At 36.2% G+C, this 19,529-nt stretch overlaps 12 protein-coding genes across 12 annotated transcripts; 8 read left to right on the forward strand and 4 right to left on the reverse strand.

Moving 5' to 3' along the window:
* Positions 1–209: 209 nt before the first annotated feature.
* On the forward strand, positions 210–1,220 carry MCT1 ([acyl-carrier-protein] S-malonyltransferase; the record flags this gene model as incomplete). Its single annotated transcript, XM_015613077.1, has 1 exon — positions 210–1,220. One exon carries the CDS (start codon positions 210–212, stop codon positions 1,218–1,220), a length of 1,011 nt encoding a protein of 336 aa, XP_015466093.1.
* Positions 1,221–1,477: 257 nt separating this feature from the next.
* MIS11 (trifunctional formate-tetrahydrofolate ligase/methenyltetrahydrofolate cyclohydrolase/methylenetetrahydrofolate dehydrogenase) lies at positions 1,478–4,318 on the forward strand (the record flags this gene model as incomplete). Its single annotated transcript, XM_015613078.1, has 1 exon — positions 1,478–4,318. The coding sequence occupies one exon, from the start codon at positions 1,478–1,480 to the stop codon at positions 4,316–4,318; it is 2,841 nt and encodes a 946-aa protein (XP_015466094.1).
* A 321-nt stretch (positions 4,319–4,639) lies between these two features.
* Positions 4,640–5,179, forward strand: AC631_04250 (thiosulfate sulfurtransferase; the record flags this gene model as incomplete). Its single annotated transcript, XM_015613079.1, has 1 exon — positions 4,640–5,179. The coding sequence occupies one exon, from the start codon at positions 4,640–4,642 to the stop codon at positions 5,177–5,179; it is 540 nt and encodes a 179-aa protein (XP_015466095.1).
* A 135-nt stretch (positions 5,180–5,314) lies between these two features.
* AC631_04251 (rRNA-processing protein) lies at positions 5,315–6,220 on the reverse strand (the record flags this gene model as incomplete). The annotated part of the gene is made up of 1 exon (XM_015613080.1): positions 5,315–6,220. One exon carries the CDS (start codon positions 6,218–6,220, stop codon positions 5,315–5,317), a length of 906 nt encoding a protein of 301 aa, XP_015466096.1.
* A 1,111-nt stretch (positions 6,221–7,331) lies between these two features.
* Positions 7,332–8,273, forward strand: LSC2 (succinate--CoA ligase (GDP-forming) subunit beta; the record flags this gene model as incomplete). The annotated part of the gene is made up of 1 exon (XM_015613081.1): positions 7,332–8,273. One exon carries the CDS (start codon positions 7,332–7,334, stop codon positions 8,271–8,273), a length of 942 nt encoding a protein of 313 aa, XP_015466097.1.
* Positions 8,274–8,550: 277 nt separating this feature from the next.
* PUP2 (proteasome core particle subunit alpha 5) lies at positions 8,551–9,324 on the forward strand (the record flags this gene model as incomplete). The annotated part of the gene is made up of 1 exon (XM_015613082.1): positions 8,551–9,324. The coding sequence occupies one exon, from the start codon at positions 8,551–8,553 to the stop codon at positions 9,322–9,324; it is 774 nt and encodes a 257-aa protein (XP_015466098.1).
* A 47-nt stretch (positions 9,325–9,371) lies between these two features.
* On the reverse strand, positions 9,372–11,966 carry AC631_04254 (uncharacterized protein; the record flags this gene model as incomplete). The annotated part of the gene is made up of 1 exon (XM_015613083.1): positions 9,372–11,966. One exon carries the CDS (start codon positions 11,964–11,966, stop codon positions 9,372–9,374), a length of 2,595 nt encoding a protein of 864 aa, XP_015466099.1.
* A 151-nt stretch (positions 11,967–12,117) lies between these two features.
* APG7 (Apg7p) lies at positions 12,118–14,073 on the reverse strand (the record flags this gene model as incomplete). Its single annotated transcript, XM_015613084.1, has 1 exon — positions 12,118–14,073. The coding sequence occupies one exon, from the start codon at positions 14,071–14,073 to the stop codon at positions 12,118–12,120; it is 1,956 nt and encodes a 651-aa protein (XP_015466100.1).
* A 215-nt stretch (positions 14,074–14,288) lies between these two features.
* On the reverse strand, positions 14,289–15,842 carry NMD3 (ribosome-binding protein; the record flags this gene model as incomplete). The annotated part of the gene is made up of 1 exon (XM_015613085.1): positions 14,289–15,842. The coding sequence occupies one exon, from the start codon at positions 15,840–15,842 to the stop codon at positions 14,289–14,291; it is 1,554 nt and encodes a 517-aa protein (XP_015466101.1).
* A 234-nt stretch (positions 15,843–16,076) lies between these two features.
* Positions 16,077–17,453, forward strand: GCN5 (histone acetyltransferase; the record flags this gene model as incomplete). Its single annotated transcript, XM_015613086.1, has 1 exon — positions 16,077–17,453. The coding sequence occupies one exon, from the start codon at positions 16,077–16,079 to the stop codon at positions 17,451–17,453; it is 1,377 nt and encodes a 458-aa protein (XP_015466102.1).
* A 164-nt stretch (positions 17,454–17,617) lies between these two features.
* Positions 17,618–18,403, forward strand: SOL3 (6-phosphogluconolactonase; the record flags this gene model as incomplete). Its single annotated transcript, XM_015613087.1, has 1 exon — positions 17,618–18,403. One exon carries the CDS (start codon positions 17,618–17,620, stop codon positions 18,401–18,403), a length of 786 nt encoding a protein of 261 aa, XP_015466103.1.
* Positions 18,404–18,768: 365 nt separating this feature from the next.
* On the forward strand, positions 18,769–19,473 carry AC631_04259 (2',3'-cyclic-nucleotide 3'-phosphodiesterase; the record flags this gene model as incomplete). Its single annotated transcript, XM_015613088.1, has 1 exon — positions 18,769–19,473. One exon carries the CDS (start codon positions 18,769–18,771, stop codon positions 19,471–19,473), a length of 705 nt encoding a protein of 234 aa, XP_015466104.1.
* Positions 19,474–19,529: the final 56 nt, after the last annotated feature.

Raw genomic sequence — 19,529 nt, forward strand, 5'->3', positions numbered from 1 at the left:
AATAATGGCACGATGTTCGCAACCCTCCCTTGCGAACGTGTTTTCTTTAGAGGAAGACAGGAGCGATTGAATCGCGAAATTTATTCAGCTTGTCGCTAGGATTTTTCGTCATGGCACATTTAGTGATCGTATAGTGAGAGATTTAGTGCAGTGAAAAAGCGACAAAATTTCACGACCGATACGGATGCTTCCGATGTATAAAGGACAAAATGTACAAATCAGCAGCTAAGTTTTCAAAAGGTCTAAGAATTGATTCTAAGTGGCTATCTTCAACTAGCAAAGTAAGTGGCTATGCAATTACTTGTCCTGGGCAAGGAATAATTAAAGATGGATTATTGGTCCCGTATGCAAAATTTCAGCATCATTTTCAAGAAAGTCTTGAGATCATCGATGAGAGTTTGAACGAGAAGTTTAGTGAGAAATTGTTGAATAACCAAGATGGGTTCGGGAAACAATGGCTCATACACACATCTAACGCGCAACCAGCGATATTGGCAACAACATACATTATATGTGAGATAGTACGCAAGGAATATGGAATCGATTTACCCCGGAATGAAAAGGTTCAGTTTTTATTGGGTCATTCGTTAGGTGAATATACAGCTCTTTTACTTTCTGGAGTGTTAGATTTGACTGGAGCAATAAAACTAGTACGAGAAAGAGGACGGTTGATGGAAGAATTAGTTAGCAGCGACGACTATTCGATGGTAGCATTGATGTTTAAGCCAAGTTACTTTAGCGAAATTATGCTCAAGAGTAAGGAAATGGAAGTGCTAGCAAATGTCAACTCATACCAGCAAATAGTCTTGTCCGGCAAGCTGTCGAAAATCGATGAGACCATAAAAGCAATAAATAACGAATCAAAAAAAATTTTGAAAACAGTCAAATTGCCTGTCAAGATCCCCTTTCACAACTCGATATTACATGAAATAGAGCCTAAGTTACTACAATTGGCAACACCTATACAAAAGCCTACTAAACCCATAATTTCAAATTTGCAAGGTGAGGTATCTGCAGATCCACTTTTGAGCACGATAAGAGCAAATTCGCAACCTGTTCAATGGACAAAGTCAATGGAATATCTAGTAAGAAATAATATAACCGACATTATAAATTTAGGCCCTGGAGATGTATTGAAGGGACTTAATTCGAAATTCAAGGTTAGAAACCATAGTGTTGAATCTGTGGAGTCTATGAACGAGTTACGAAATTTATTTTAATCTATAATATGAATGCTCTCATGGACTTCAACAGGTATACTTATTAATATATTACAACTGTAAACGTTCACTATAAGCCAATTCGGAGTTATGCTTAATCCGAATTGGCTAGCGAAAAATCGACTCGGCCTAACCATTTTATTATCTTTTTTTTTTTTTCGCGAGTCATACTCAACAGGCCGATAAATTTTGACAAAGGTTATAGTTTTTCATTTTATTTAGTAGGATCTTACACTCTCTAAGCTTAATTTAATAAAATGGTTGCTCAGTTAATCGATGGTAAGGCCATTGCTTTACAACTTCGTACCAAAATTCATGCGGAAATTGACCAAATTCAATCCCAACATCAGGATTTCAAGCCAACTTTGACTATTATTCAAGTTGGTGAAAGAGCTGATTCTTCTACATATGTTAGAATGAAATTGAAGGCCGCAGAAGAGGCATCCGTCCAGTGTACTATCATTAATTTGCCAGAAGATATTACTCAATTTGAATTAATAAATCAAATTCAGAAATTAAATGAGTCACAATCTGTTGATGGTATTTTGGTTCAATTACCTATCCCAGGTCATTTAGATGAAGCTGCTGTTACAAGTGCAGTATTAGCTGACAAAGACGTTGATGGATTTGGTCCATTTAATGCTGGTGAATTAAGCAAGAAAGGTGGTAACCCACATTACTTACCATGCACACCAAAGGGTATTATGGAATTATTATCTCAATCGCAAGTTCAAGTCGCTGGTGCTAACGCAGTTGTATTAGGTAGATCTGACATTGTTGGTAAGCCAATTGCTAATTTATTGACTAGAGCTAACGCTACTGTTACCACTTTGCACTCCCAAACTCCTCAAAACCAAGTTGAAGCTTTCTTATCTCAGGCTGATATCGTTGTTGCTGCTATAGGTAAGCCAGGTTTCGTCAGGGGTGAATGGTTAAAGGAAGGCGCTGTAGTTATTGATGTTGGTACCAATTTCATTCCAGACGCTTCAAAGAAATCAGGCTCTAGAATGGTTGGTGACTGTGATTTCGAATCATGTTCTGCAAAGGCATCTAAATTGACCCCAGTTCCAGGTGGTGTTGGTCCAATGACGGTTGCAACCTTGTTAGACAATGTTATCATTGCTGCTAAGAAGCACTACTCCAAAAACAATGAAACTCCAAAGTTCACAAACCCATTAAAATTAAACTTACAAACCCCAGTTCCTTCTGATTATGAAATTTCAAGAGCCCAACAACCTAAAAAGATTGATGAAGTTGCCTACGAAGCAGGTATCTTAGATAGTGAATTAGAATTGTTTGGTTCTTATAAGGCTAAAGTTTCGTTAGATATCTTAAAACGTTTAGAAAACAAGAAGGATGGTAAGTACGTTTTGGTCACAGGGATTACACCAACTCCTTTAGGTGAAGGAAAATCTACCACCACAGTTGGTTTAGCTCAAGCTTTAGGTGCGCACTTGAACAAAAATGTCTTTGCCAATGTGAGACAACCATCTATGGGCCCAACTTTCGGTATTAAAGGTGGTGCTGCAGGTGGTGGTTACTCTCAAGTCATTCCTATGGACGAATTTAACATGCATGTTACTGGTGATATTCATGCTATTTCTATGGCCAATAATTTATTAGCTGCTGCAATTGACACAAGAATGTTCCATGAAAATACTCAAAAAGATGGTCCTTTATACAAAAGATTAGTGCCAGCTAAGAAGGGTTCTAGAAAATTCCCAACCTGTATGTTAAGAAGATTAGAAAAGTTAGGTATCAATAAGACCGATCCAAACGAATTAACTGAGGAAGAAATTTCTAAGTTTGTTAGATTAGACATTGATCCTGAGACTATTACCTGGAGAAGAGTTGTCGATTGTAATGATAGATTTTTGAGAGGAGTCACTGTTGGTGAGGCACCAACTGAAAGAGGTATGACTAGAAAGACTGGTTTTGACATTTCAGTTGCATCTGAATGTATGGCCATCTTAGCATTAGCTAATTCATTGCAAGATTTACGTGAAAGATTAGGTAATATGGTTATTGCTTCATCCAAGGCTGGTGTTCCAATTACTTGTGAAGATATTGGTTGTGCTGGTGCTTTAACTGCATTATTGAAAGATGCAATTAAACCAAATATTATGCAAACCTTAGAAGGTACTCCTGTATTTGTTCACGCTGGACCTTTTGCTAATATTTCAATTGGTGCTTCGTCTATTTTAGCCGATAAGATGGCATTAAAATTAGCTGGTACTTCGCCAAGTTTATCTCCAGAACAAAGAAAGGAACAAGAAGGTTACGTTGTTACTGAAGCCGGTTTCGATTTCACTATGGGTGGTGAGAGATTTATTAACATTAAGTGTCGTTCATCTGGTTTAGTTCCTGACTGTATTGTTATCGTTGCTACTGTCCGTGCTTTGAAAGTTCATGGTGGTGGTCCAGAAGTTAAAGCTGGTGCTCCATTGGCCCCTGAATACACCCAAGAAAATGTTGAGTTATTAAGAGCCGGTTGCTCCAACTTAGCCAAGCATATTTCAAATGCCAAGTCATACGGTTTACCAGTTGTTGTTGCAATCAACAAGATGTCTTCAGACTCTGACAGTGAGCACCAAGTCATCAAGGAAGAAGCATTAAAGGCCGGTGCTACTGATGCTATTGTTTCCAACCACTGGGAAGAAGGTGGTAAGGGTGCTGTTGAATTAGGTCAAGGTATCATTGAAGCTTGTAACTCTCAAGACAAGCAATTCAAGTTCTTGTATGAAGCTGAAAAATCAGTCGAAGAGAAGATCAATGCCATCGCTAAGGAAATGTACGGAGCCGGTGAAGTCGAATTTTTACCAGAAGCTCAAAAGAAGATTGATACATACACCAAACAAGGTTTCGGTAATTTGCCAATCTGTATTGCAAAGACTCAATACTCGTTATCTCATGATGCTGCCTTAAAGGGTGTTCCAACTGGCTTCAAATTCCCTATCAGAGATGTTAGGGCTTCCATTGGTGCCGGTTATTTATACGCTTTAGCTGCTGAAATTCAAACCATTCCAGGTTTACCTACTCACTGTGGTTTCATGAACGTCGAGGTCAATGATGATGGTGAAATCGAAGGTTTATTCTAGAGATTGAGTTTGATTCAAGAATTGTGAAGTTCAACACTTTATGATGTTACGAAGTTTTTACATTTTCTTTTTGTTATTTATTATTATTAATATTATTTTTTTATTTTATTTGTTATTACTAGAAGTTATTTAGGATTAAAATAGGGTTTCAACACATATTTAGATTAAATATATAAATTTATTCAGTCTTGGCCTAAATTAACAAAAGATGTTTTCTCGTGCACACGACCGCCATAAATTTGAGTCAGAAAAGAAGGAAGGTTTGTTAGTTTTTATAAAACAATTAGCAAGGAATAGTTGATTCAAATAGATACCAGAAGAATGTTTACGTTGAGAACTTTGAAGCAATCAGCTGGCCCAATTGCCAGGAACGTATTAACGAGAAATACTATTAATTTGTCGGTCGCATACAGATTACCAAAAAATCATATTCCAAAACAATTTTCCAATCAAGTTTTATGTCAATCCAGATTATACAGCGTCTTAAGTTCATCACCAGGGGCTAAATTATATAAATACGAGAACATCAAAGAGATTGTTAATAATCCATCATCGCACCCAGAGTCTTTGATTATAGATGTCAGAGAACCGGTTGAATATAAGGATGGCCACATTCCTAATGCGATTAATATCCCATTCAAGTCATCACCAGGTGCCTTAGACTTAAGCCCAGAAGAATTCAATGAGAACTTTGGTTTTGATAAACCAAGCAAGGATAAGGAATTAATTTTCTACTGCTTAGCTGGTGTTAGATCGACTGCCGCAGAAGAATTGGCTAATACTTTTGGTTACAAGAAGAGAGGTAACTATGTTGGTTCATACGAGGACTGGGCAGCTAAGGAAAATGCCAAACATACTTAAGCATGCATTAGGGATTTCTTGCCATGAATATTTCGTTGCTTCTGTTACTATTATTATTTTATTTGTTAATTATCTTGTTATATAGCTAGTATAGTATTTGTTTGTCTGTTAATTAATTAACTATATATATATATATTAATGACGATTGAATTCTAATTCCTTAAATTCCTTTCCTAATCTTCTCTTTCTCTTACGTTCCATGACCTTTTCTCTTTGAGATGCCTTCATGTTGTCGAACTTGGCCTTTTGAATTAATTTCCTCTTATCGGACTTCTTCAAAAAGTATGGATTTGCTTGTTTGCCACTCTTGAATTTGGCGAGTTGCTCCTTCTTATGCTCCGAAAGGATTTTATTTTCTAAATCTCTGTTGTTTAACGTGTCTAATCTCGATTTCAACGACTGGACTTTAAATTCAAGCTTCTGCTTATTGAACTGCGATAAGTTCTTGTCTTTCTTGAGAACCTGCTCCATTTCCTGAACCTCTTGCTGTCTATAGTCGTCCAAAAACGAATAGTTCTTACGAACATCGTCTAAGTTGGCTTTCCCGTAGGCAGGGTCAAATCTTATATCTCTGTACATAGTCTTGTTTTCTAGCCCCCCTATATCACGTACCTTTGACACCGGCCTCTTAGACGACGCCTCTGATGGTGCATGCTTGTTTTTTTTCTTCTGAACATCTCTTCTTCCGTTCTTTCTTCCTGGATTTACTTTGCTGTGTCTGTTTGCATCGTCTTCATTGTCACTCGTCTCAAAAAAGTCTCCTTCTTCGTCTGAACTATCATTATCACTATCACTGTCACTGCTATCTCCTCTAGTGCTTTTCTTCTTAGATTTACCTCCTTTCTTTTTGGCTGCTTTTTGCTCCAATTTTCGTTGTGCTGCATTTAATGCTCCAAATGAAATGCTGTTCATGTCATCGTCTTCGTCATCAGATGGCTCATCTCGCACTTGCAACACTTTGGAGAGATCCCCGTCCGATTCTGAATCGTCATCATATGATGGCCTAATTACTACCGGCTTTCCCCTGGTACTTTTAGCCATTTTCCTCTACTGATCCTCTATATATATTCTGATATGTTCTACAATTCATTGCAAATTCTCTGATTGTGAAAAAAAAATTGTTCATTAAGTACCCATACTGCACATAATACCACACCCAGGGTGTTCTGTACTGCAACGTTCTTTCTAACCGATACGCGATGTCAACTGGGCAGCTAGGGTCTTGAGTATAAGCTAGATATAAATCGCTTGTCTACAATAGTCGATATCATGCCTATAAGATAAATCCAATGCAAAATCCCTTCACGATGTAATATTTGCACCAGTAACCCCCTGGAGAGGAGTTATCCATTATGTGATTCCGATGCCCGGACACGTCGTGTAGGGAGGAGTCCGGGATGCGAACATTCGGGTAAGGGTTCCACGATGTTGCACAAGCTAACTAAAACACCGCCTGATAAGGTATATCAGACATAAGTTGTCCGCAGATGAAGCATATACCAGAGATGGATCTAGTGAAGCCATTTCGTCTTTAGCCCTTGTAAAAATTCGAAGTATACGTTGTATATCACTTACATAATCGCTACACAGAGACACCCGAGGTGGAAAATTTCCAGGCGGCGCACGAACGTCCGAGAGAGTTTCATAGAAATCATTAATATAAGAGAATTGTTGACAAGTGTATATTGTTTTCTGATTTATATACTATAGTAAATTAAAGATGTTGTCTAGAAATATTGCCCGTGCTTCAAAAGTGAGTAGAGTGAGAGAATGGCGGCTGAATTGGACGAACAGGGCCATATATTGACCTTCATCGTATCAATTGGAACGTTTGACGACGAGCCGGCGGGAGATGGAAAGAGCCAAATACTAACTGATTTAGACTGTTGCCAATCAAAAAAGATTCTTATCATTACACGAATTCCGTTCAGCTGCTTTGTTGAAGACCTACGGTGTTGGTGTTCCAGAAGGTAGTGCTGCTACTACACCAGAAAAGGCATACGAAGCAGCCAAGGCATTAGGCACTAACGAATTAGTCGTCAAGGCACAAGCCTTAACCGGTGGTCGTGGTAAAGGACACTTTGACAACGGTTTCCAAGGTGGTGTTAAGTTGATTTCATCCCCAGAAGAAGCCAGAGACTTGGCCGAAAAGATGTTAGGCCACAAGTTGATCACCAAGCAAACTGGTGAAGCTGGTAAGGAAGTTACTGCTGTGTACATTGTTGAAAGAAGAGACGCCAGGACAGAAGCTTACTTGGCTATTTTGATGGACAGAAGTACCCAAACCCCATTGATTGTTGCTTCTTCCCAAGGTGGTATGGACATTGAAGGTGTCGCTGCCAAGGATCCAAGTGCCATCAAGAGTTTCCCAGTTCCATTGGAGGAAGGTGTTTCTGACAAATTGGCTACTGAAATTGCATCAGTCTTAGGCTACACCCAAGAAGCCATTCCAGAAGCTGCTAAGACTATCCAAAACTTGTACAAGGTTTTCATGGAAAGAGACTGTACTCAAGTTGAAATCAACCCATTATCCGAAACCCCAGACCACAAAGTTTTGGCCATGGACGCTAAGTTGAACTTCGATGACAATGCTGCTTTCCGTCAAAAAGAAGTTTTCTCATGGAGAGATACCACCCAAGAAGACCCAGAAGAAGTCATGGCTGCTGAATACGGTTTGAATTTCATCAAGTTAGATGGTAACATTGCCAACATCGTTAACGGTGCTGGTTTAGCTATGGCCACTATGGATATCATCAAGTTATACGGTGGTGCTCCTGCTAACTTCTTAGATTGCGGTGGTACTGCTACTCCAGAAACTATCGAAAAGGCATTCGAATTAATCTTATCCGACAAAAAGGTTAATGGTATTTTCGTCAACATCTTCGGTGGTATTGTCAGATGTGACTACGTCGCTGAAGGTTTGATTGCTGCTACTAAGAACTTCAACTTAGATATTCCAGTTGTCGTTAGATTACAAGGTACTAACATGGCTCAAGCTAAGGAATTAATTGATAACTCTGGTTTGAAATTATACGCTTTCGAAGACTTAGACCCAGCTGCTGAAAAGATTGTTTCTTTAGCTCCAAAGGCTTAAGCTTCTTAATCGTATTACTACATTTTTATATCATTTTTCTTAACAACAAATTCAAATAAAAAATTATCATATTACTTCTAGATGATCGTAGCCAACAACGAATTCACTTGTCTATGTAAGATCTATATCAACGTTGCAATGTCGTGAAGTTACACAAAACCGTGCTTGCCACTGAGTCTCAAATATCAATCAACAGGCTTTAAACCTTACAAGGCAAATAAGCATTAGAACACTTCTTTAATATAAACAAATAGGTAGATTTAGATAATATAATAGGATGTTTTTAACTAGAAGTGAATATGACCGTGGTGTGAGTACATTCTCACCAGAGGGGAGATTGTTTCAAGTTGAATATTCATTAGAGGCCATTAAATTGGGATCTACTGCAATTGGTATTTCAACATCTGAAGGCGTGATTTTGGGGGTCGAAAAAAGAGTCACTTCATCCTTGTTAGAGCATTCATCCATTGAAAAGATCATTGAGGTCGATAAGCATATTGGTTGTGCAATGTCAGGTTTAACTGCAGATGCAAGGTCAATGATCGACCACGCCAGAGTTTCGTCATTGACTCATAACTTATATTATGACGAAGAGATTCAAGTCGAGAGTTTGACTCAATCTGTTTGTGATTTGGCCTTGAGATTCGGAGAAGGTGCTAGTGGTGAAAAGAGATTAATGTCAAGACCTTTTGGTGTTGCCTTATTAATAGCAGGAATTGATAAAGATAAGGGCCCTCAATTATACCACGCCGAACCTTCGGGTACATTCTATAGATACGATGCTAAGGCCATTGGCTCAGGATCTGAAGGTGCTCAAGCTGAACTACAGAATGAATATCATAAATCATTAACATTGAAGGAAGCAGAATTGTTAAGTTTAAAGATTTTAAAGCAAGTCATGGAAGAAAAATTGGACTGTAAGAATGCTCAATTGGCAAGTGTTACTGCTGAACATGGCTTCCAAGTTTACAGTGATGAAAAGACAAATGAAATTATTAATGTTTTAAATGAACAACAAAGTGAAGCTGACGCGGAAGTTGATGCTAGTTGAATTATGAATATAAATTATCTAAATAGTCATCTAAATAATAAATAAATTTAATGATCTGGAAAACAATGCTCTAACCTTTCAATCAAAATTAAAAACAGTTGATTTTCTAAGTTGCCATGGGACTTCAAAGTAACTATAAATTCAGTTAGTGAATCATTAAAAATTTCAAAATGTGAATTTAGCATGCCATCCAAATTTTTAAACCTGGCCTCAATCAGTTCATCATCCATTACTCTATTTTGAAATTTTTCCGGATAATCCTGGCTGAATTTGTGAAATAAATCCTTGTCTGACATTATTAAAGACTTTTTTAACCTGTTCAAATAATGATTGTACAGGATTATCAGATCAAACATATTTTTGAGGACATCAATTAAAACCTTGTTAGTAATAAACGAATCCCTCAAGATATTATTTAAGAAGGAACCAAGTTTATTGATCAAATTATCTATATTGATCAAATTGCCATTTGGAAAATCATTAAAATTCTGATTATGATTTAATATTTTTTCATCAAAAAGATTGTTATGATTATAATTAGCTAAGGAACCATTTTTAAACCCAATGCCATTGTTGTGAATATTTTGATGATCTATATTTGATCCAAGTTTCTCCTCATCTAATAATCTTTGTATTTCCTTAAAGGTTTGTTTAAAGGTATCAAAATTAGTTTCAATTATGTCAAAATTTAGATAAAACTGCAAGTCGTTCATGAAATCTTTCATTCTATTATTCAATATACGGCATCTCAAAATCCACTTTTTAATTCTCGGATGAAATCCAGGATATTTCCACACGGTGGAGTAATTAATCTCTTTCCATGAATTATCAATCAATTTATTAATAAACTTCACAATCATTTGTAATTTGAAAATTAATTGGTATTCAAGAACATAGTTTTGTCCTATAATTATATTCAAGGGAAATGGTAAATCCATATCTAAATTAACCCCAGCAATCGCGTACTCATCTGAATGATCGGGATCATAACTGCTTGGTAAATTATTTGAAGCTGCAGAGTTCATTTGATCTCTTTCTAATGATTTATTTAATAGAGCTTTAAAAATACTAGAATTCTGACCATTCCTAAATGCTTCTTCTGCATCAAATGATTTGACATTTAGAATTTCTTCTGCTAAGTCATAAAAATTAGTAAAATCAACAGACAAACTCAGGGAGTAGCTTAAAACGTCACATATACTATCATCAGATATACTCTTTTGTTTATTTATATCTTTCACTTGAAACTCGTCCTTTTTACGTTGCAATGTATCGTCATAAAGCTTAGCAAGTCTAGAAGTTGAAATTGCGTGTTTGTTTTTTCGTAAATCATTAAATGATTTGTCTAGAAAGACGTCAATCTTTGAAGAATCCTTGAACAAGAAAAGATTCTGGAAACTATCGATTAAACTTGAAAATTGATACCCTTCGAATAACAACTTCATAAGCAACTTATTAGCTCTTTTATAATATTCATTAATTTTCCACTCTAGATCTTGTGAATATAACCTATCTATAGGTTGTATTGTTTCATTTAATTGTTGAAAATCATAAAGTCCTGTACAAGCTTTGAAGATATTTAGGTACTTTCCAGTCGCTAGTATTTTCAATTGTATATCCTTACTCGAAAACTGATCTATGACCCCATCAGTTCTTGTGACATATAATTCATCCCAATACTTTTCTCCATTACGGTAAATCGGACTGTCAGGGTTATCTGGAAACTTATTCATCTTGATTACGAATTCCTCAGCTGAGTCATCTATCTCTCCATTAATTACCCAATTATTAAGCATAGAAACATAATCAACGCTAACAACATCAAATATTTTAGTCAAGAATTCTAAAGAAATCACGTCCCCTTGATATGCATTAATCCTGTCTTGGATTATCTTTAGGAGAATTCCTCCTTTACAAAATTCAAAATTCACATTATCAGTGGCAAGGTCTATAGAACCTGTTTCTTTAAGATCATTTTGGATGCTTTTAATGAAGTTATTGAAATATGATTCACTTGTTTGATGTTTGTATTTGCTTCGTTCAATCGTTTCAGTATGAACAGATATGACAATATCATAGAAATGACTTAATTTGAGAGATAATTTTTGGATTAATATTGTTTCAAATATGCTAAGGTTAAATGTTGAATTAAATTTGAATTCATCCTCTATCTGTTTAATAACTTGTTGGTAGCTAATAAGGAATTCACTAATTTCAAAGCATAACCTTTGCACCACCTTACCAAATTCAGGCCTATCGTATAACTCTAAAAATCCATTCAATCCAGAGTAGTACTTTCCAAATTTCACTAGTTTTTTGGTAATACACTTCAAACTTATATCTAGATGTTTGGCGATTTTAAAATCAGGACCTCTTATTTTGGAGTTGATATCACTCGGATCAAATTTTTCGCTATATCTAATGTAACATCCTTCGTATCCAATCAACGAGAATAACAAATCCTTAATTATTAATCCTTGCTGTATTTTCAAGTCATTCAATTCACTTAGTGGATAAGGTCTTGTTTTATTTCGTCCTCGAGGTGCTTGATTTACACAGGTATTTAAAACATTGGGTTGATTGGATAATAGAGCAATATCCTGCTCAATATCCCCCATTTGTGAAGATATGAAACTCGTCATCCTATTCCCATATATATTATACCTTGTAGACAGCTGTATGCCTTTCAATACAATAAATAAACAAACAATTTTTATTTTATTAAACGCGCGCATAATATATCTATGGTTAGAGATTGTAAATCTTGATATAATACATTCGAAAAATGGTATTCTAATCCAACCATTCACTATCATCGTCATCACTTAGTTCCAAGTCCTTTAATAATTCTGAAGATGCTAGATCAGCCTCTTGTTGAACCTTTAGCAACCCACAGGTTTCTTCAAGGTACGCTACATCATTGAGGCAGTTCTTAACGAACACCCACCCTAACTCATTCAACTTATCTATCACATACTTCGAGCATGCAGAACAATGTTTATAATTTGGTGTTTGTAATTTGTTCTGAGTGTAATTATGTAAAAACCCTCTAATCTGATGGGGAACTTCACCTAATATGGAACTATTTGCAGGGCCCGGCTCTGCATATTGCTTTCTGGGATGCTGCAATATCGATACAAGCAATTCAACCACCAAAGATGAAGCCATCAACGCCACACCTGGTCGAGTTACTGTACACATTTGATCCAATGTACGATCCGATAAACTATCATTTGGAGCTACAACATCATTACAAAAGTAACAGCCCAATCTCAAGTGATCATTGCTTTCTTGAGATATATTTCCATGTCTCATTACTAAGTAACTATCAAAACCCAATGCAGCATTAAGCACTATTTTGTCTTTTGCAAGACCTAGAACTGTAGGCAACCATCTTGCTTCTCTTGAATCCATCAATAAGAATACTATGTCGTGGTCATCAAACAAATCACTTAATTTATCAAAATTTGACTTTTGTTTTTGTTCATCGTTAACTGGGTGCCCAATCATTGGCACCTCTAAATTATAACCCTTAGACTGAACATCGGGAAATATTTCTTTCAACATATTTGCAGCCCTAATGGCCTTCCATTCCCCTTGTCCTTCATCACTATAGCAGTCCTTGAAGCTGAACAAAGGCTGACGAACTGGATTAGAATACGAAATTCGTCCATTATCAACAAAGGTTATATTCCTTACACCCCATCCCATAAGTGCTCTAGAAACGTAACTACCAAGAGTCCCCGCGCCCAAAAGCAAGACTCGTTGATTTTTTATTAAGTTTAGGTCCAAATTTGGTGCTATCCTCCATTTCATTAACTTTAGATTCAAGTCCACTGCCTGCTTGGCTAGCTCCTGTGGGTCAATTAACGAACCTAAGTCAGCAAGCCTAGGACCAAACTTTCCACTGCTTAATCTTTCCCAACCCAATATCTTTGGAACTTCATTTATAGTAAATTTATTTTTATCAAGTTGCAATTTCCAAAAGAAAGAGCTGCCATTATTTCTGTATATTATTAAATCGATCTCCTCAAATCCTTTATGAGCTAAAATGTATAGGTAGTTTTTTAATTGCACCGAGGGGGCACATTCTTGACTTAGACATGTATCAATAAATACAAATACTTTATTATCTTGAAAGTCCAGGATCCTTTCAATCATATTTCCATCGCCGATTTGGAAAAACTGTACAAATTTAGAAGTATCTACAAAATCCTTGATACTTGGAATAAACGATTCCACAATATCTTCCTCGCTCCGAATTATATTCCACGGTGAATGTAAAGTTGGAAATGCAAACCAGTAATAAAATTTATATTTCTTTAGATCACAGAATGCTAAAAGGTGGACTTTGTTAATACATTCATAACCCAAATCTGCACTACTATCCTTGATCTTGTCAAATATCTCAGTGCCCCATCGCTTTAAGGTTGCCTGCTTATCTATATCTTTAAATTCCTCGATTGTATTAACATTATAGACATATCCTTTCCATGAAATGTTGCTATCATCTACATTCAGACCCTTATCAAAGCTAGAATAATCAAAATTGATAGTAGGATGATCATTAAACTTATTTAGTCTTCTTGGATGAGTAGAGAACCCTTTTATTTGCTTCTTTGTAGAATCTAACTTGAATTCATTCAATTTCAACTCTGATAGTTTCGTAAAGAATGATGACTCCACAAATGACTGAATTGGCGTGAATTTTAAGTGCTTGTTTTCAGTGGTTGTAGAAACATTCGACATCTTGTGTTATGAATATATGAGATGATTAATATTTGACTTGCTATTCAATTACTTATTATTCTAGGGTTTATGTATCCGTTTAGCCAATTTCTAACAGGATGACTTCATTTACTGATAAAGGCCATGTTCCTTGCAATTAGTAAAAGTTTATTATATGCAGTATATACGGATTATTGAAATATATAGAATACAGGTTATACAGAGATGCAGACGGACTAACCGTCCATAGGATGATCTTCTAAAGTCATATCATCTAATTCATCCAACAATTCATCAATTCCAATTTGAGGGGCATCTTCGTCATCATCTTCATCTTCCATATCAGTCTCTGAAGGTTTTGGATATTGCTCATCACCTGCCTTATATAAGTTAATAGTTTGTCTTAATTCATCATCCTCTTCTAATTGTTGCAAGAATAATTCGTAATCTCTTTCAGCACGTTCTTGTTCTTGTTTTGCTTGTCTAGAGTCATCGTTGGCAATAATATCATTATGTTCCTTAGCCATTCTCTTTAACTTCCACTTTCTGTTCTTTGATTTACGTGACTTTCTGGCGTAATGTTTCTTAACCAAAATAACGTCTGGGATGTTATCGGTATCAAGGGTATCAAATAAATCAGAATTGAGGTTAGAATTAGCTAAATAGTAACCCAAACAAGAATCACCAGGGTGTAAGATGGCACCCAAATGAGATCTAACGTAGAACGAGTTATCATTCGAACCGAAGTCACTAGCACGACTAACAGTAATGTCAGCTAACACATGCTTACCTCTAATGTCGCCAGTTGGCTCGACATCCAAGACTATGAACTCAACTAATTCAGTAGCATTCAATAAAGATGGGAAGGGAGTTCTCCAGTAGACTGGTGCATTTAAATCCGCAGCTTGCAACAGCGCAGGATCAAAGAATTGAATCGAATTGGAAATTTTTGAACATAAAACTAACCTGGAAATGTTACCTAACGAGTTAGCCAATTTCTTTGGTAACACAACCAAATCATCACGACAGATGGGCACGATTTCAACCGAGTATGAAAATTTATACGAAGATGATGAAGAATGAATATCGGTACTGACCAATTCTTCAGACTTCTTCGACTTGATAGGGACAACAGCAGATAAGAAGTCCAACATTTTAACTGCGTGGTTCTTCTGGCCATAGAAAAAATCTAACCCATCCTTTGATTCTTTGATAGACACAGTATCAATATGGGCATTGTGCTTTAAAATCAATTGTTCTAAGTACAAGAATGTTCTCTTATGCGGAACCTTTTGTCTAATTTGAACTGTTGCTCTCCATGTATTAGTGGTGTAGGACTTGGCACAATCTGGACATTGCATTGCAACAACAACGTATTCTACCTCAAATGTTTGTTGCACAATAGTATTGGACATAGCTTCCCCTTGAACAGTCAACTTGACTCTGATACGACGAGAATGTGGTTCTGTCCAAATGAACGATGCATCTATCAATCTTACCTTATTTAATCCCTTAAGTCTTCTTAAACACAAGGCCAATAATTCTCTTGATTCCAACTCCGCCCTAATCCACTGTTGAGGTGGTTGTAAAAACCTTTCACAATTTCTACAAAACGAAACATTTGCTTCTCTTGGGATTCCTTCTGTTATATCCACTGTTAATTTGATACAGTCGTAACACATTACTAATCCTGTAGATCCATCCATTGGAACACCACAGTTGCAACACAACACGGTAGCCACCGGTTGTTGTTGGTCATGGGTATGACCTAACTGAGTATAATTAGACATATTTTCTCTTATTATGTCTATTTCCTTACAACTTACAGAACAAAGATGATGGCGATTTTTCATTTCATCTCTTCCTTAGTATGATAAAAAAAAAATATAGTCATCCCAATCACGTGCCACAATTATGTAACTTATGACGAAGATTCGGTGCACGTATAAGCTCGACTCTATCAATATTGGGTACCGTTGACAAGTGATTAATCAATCCGTGAAATTGAAAATAATTGGTGGAGTATGGTAGACAGGAAGCGTACCTCTTCAGCTATATCAGATAATGAAGGAAATGGGCGTGTAGATAAAAAAACAAAGATAAAAGATGAAATAGATGATGAAGTTGATAATGACGTGAAGAATGGAGAGGCCCTGGAAGACAATACAGATGAAAAAGAAAAAGCTGAAAATGACAATGAAGATGGACATACAGAAAATGGAGGCGGAGGAGGAGACGGTGACGATGACGAAGACGACGAAGATGACGACGAAGCAGAAGAAGAAAAGAAAAGGACGACAACGTTCAACTTCGATGGGGTTACATATTCGTTCAAAGAACGGCCATCGGTGATCGAAGAAAAGGAAGGTAAGATAGAGTTCCGGGTGGTGAATAACGATAATACAAAGGAGAGTTTAATGGTGTTGACGGGGTTGAAAAATATCTTTCAAAAGCAATTACCCAAGATGCCGCGAGAATATATATCTCGGTTGGTGTATGATAGATCACATTTATCCATGGCTGTGGTCCGAAAGCCACTAACAGTTGTAGGGGGAATAACGTATAGGCCATTTGATAATAGAGAGTTTGCAGAAATTGTTTTCTGTGCAATTTCATCGACAGAACAGGTTCGGGGATATGGTGCACATTTGATGAATCACTTGAAAGATTACTGTAGGGCCACTTCCAATGTGAAATACTTTCTTACTTATGCAGATAATTATGCCATTGGATACTTCAAGAAGCAAGGCTTCACTAAAGAAATTACGTTAGATAAATCTGTCTGGATGGGTTATATCAAGGATTATGAAGGGGGTACACTCATGCAGTGTTCGATGCTACCGCTGATTTTGCGTTATTTGGATCTGGCTAAAATTTTATTATTACAGAAAGCTGCGATCGAGAAAAAGATCAAACAGAGATCAAAGGCTCATATAGTTAGGCCGGGGTTGCAGGTTTTTAAAACAAATAAAGATGCAAAACTCAATCCAGCAAAAGATATTCCAGGGTTATCAGAGAGTGGATGGCTGGAAGAAATGGATAAGTTGGCACAGAAACCTAAGAGAGGGCCTCATTATAATTTTATGGTAACTTTGTTATCAGAATTGACTAACCATCCATCTGCATGGCCATTTTCAGCTCCAGTTAATAAAGAGGAAGTAGGCGACTACTACGATGTAATCAAAGAGCCAATGGACTTATCAACAATGGAACTGAAATTGGAAAATGATAAGTACGATTCATTTGACCAATTCTTGTATGATGCTAGGTTGATTTTCAACAATTGTCGTTCTTATAATGCTGATTCTACGACCTATTTCAAAAACGCTACCAAATTAGAAAAATTCATGAATAACAAAATCAAGGATAGTGCTGAATACTCCCACTTTCTTGATCAGTAATCACATATATGTAATTTAGACTTGTATAATATAAATTTAACATACATTTAGTTGAGTCGTGCGGAGGCTTGCTTTTGTTAATCTACTATATAGCGTTCTTCAGGGAAAAGAGGCATGAATCATACCTCTTTATAATTAGGTAAAAAAGTATCACTATTGTATCAATGTCAGCAAAGGTATATTCGCACGCTAAACATGATGATGTTGCCAACGCAGTTGGTAAGCACATTTTGAAAATTCAAGATGAATCATTAAAATCATCATCGACATTCAAAATTGCGTTATCGGGTGGATCATTAGGAAAAGTTTTGAAGCAGTGCTTAATTGACAATTCAACAATTGCACCAAATGTACAATGGGATAAATGGGAGGTTTATTTTAGTGACGAAAGATTGGTGCCATTAGATCATCCTGATTCTAACTATGGATTGTTTAACGAAATGGTCTTGTCGAATTTACCAGCTAGTACCACAAAGCCTAAGGTCAAAACCATTGACGAAAGTTTATTAACTGGTAAGGATGGACAAGTTGAATCTTCTTCTTTACTGAAAGACCAGGAAATTGCTAAGAGTTACGAAGCATCTTTGCCTGAAAACGCAAAATTCGACTTGATTCTCTTAGGATGCGGTCCTGATGGCCACACCTGTTCATTATTCCCAGAACATAAACTTTTGCAAGAAAGAAACGAATTCATCTCAAGTATCAATGATTCTCCAAAACCACCTCCAAGAAGAATTACTTTTACTTTTCCAGTGTTAGAAAGAGCTACTTCAATTGCCTTTGTTGCTGAGGGTGCTGGTAAGGCTCCAATTTTGGAAGAAATTTTCACTAATAAGTCAAGTAAATTGCCATCTAAGTTAGTTAATGATTTGGATACTGGAGTCGAGGTTCTGTGGTTTGTTGACGACAGTGCAATTGAAGGTATCAACGTGATCTCTTCGAAATACTAAACTACTAAATATATACGTAAATATAAAAGAACAAGCTTTTAAATTCAAAGATTCCTTTACTTCTATATATATGCTTCGTGTGTTGTAAAATATTCGTATACGTACATATCGATTAAAGAACAGTGTTGTGTGTCTTTATGAAATTTAAGGGTAAATGCGACTTACTAAGAAGAATTGAAAAAAAACATATCTTTATCAGCCATTAGATATAAATAATATCCTTACATAAAAATGGGTATGTTTTAAAGTATTAATCAATTCAATTGAATATAAGTTACTAACAAGCCCTACCACTAGCATTAGGCGTTGCATTATGGTTATGTCCTAAAACAAATTCTCCTCTCTATGATAAATTAATGACTCTAATGAGTTCACTAAATACCCTATTCCCAAGTCAGCCACCAAAATTCGAACCCCATATAACTATATCTTCAAACATTGACATAGACTTGGATCATCCCGATAAAACCAAAGATGATGTGTACAGAATTTTATCTGCAAGCTTAGTTGCGATAGATTCGTTACCAAAAAATCATTCTAATTTAGTAACATTAGGTAAAGTGGACAGTCAAAGAAAGTTTTTCAAAAAGTTATATTTCCAAGTAGCAAGGGATCCAAATTTAGTTTCCTTTGCAACAATAATTAGAGAACTATTTGTACAATTACCAGCTGATATTGAAAATGAAAACATGAAGAAAAATCCACACTTATATACTACGGATAGTCATGGAAATACAGTTAAGAAGAAGTCGAGACAGTCACAAGATAGAAAGATAGAAGAGATAGATATGCCTAGAATCCAGCGTGAGGCTCAAGAGCAAGCATCTCTGTGGAGTGTAACCGAATTCGATCCACATCTTTCTTTGGTTTACAGCGACTTACATCCCATCGACAGCGCATTGTGGAGGACAATAAAAACAAGGATTCAAGACTATTTGAATATAGATAATTGCGATTCAGATGATTTAACAGATAACGGTTTAGGATGGGACAATGGAATACTTAAACTAGTCCTATGTGAAGGTGACGTTAATGATTGGGTAGTATTGGGTAGTGCTGACTTGCACTAGTTATAATTTGTTAAATATGCTAATATATAATTTGTACAAATATCAAATGATTAAAA

The sequence above is a fragment of the Debaryomyces fabryi genome (genome assembly GCF_001447935.2).
Source record: "Debaryomyces fabryi strain CBS 789 chromosome Unknown contig00109, whole genome shotgun sequence".
NCBI classification, from domain to species: Eukaryota; Fungi; Ascomycota; class Pichiomycetes; order Serinales; family Debaryomycetaceae; genus Debaryomyces; species Debaryomyces fabryi.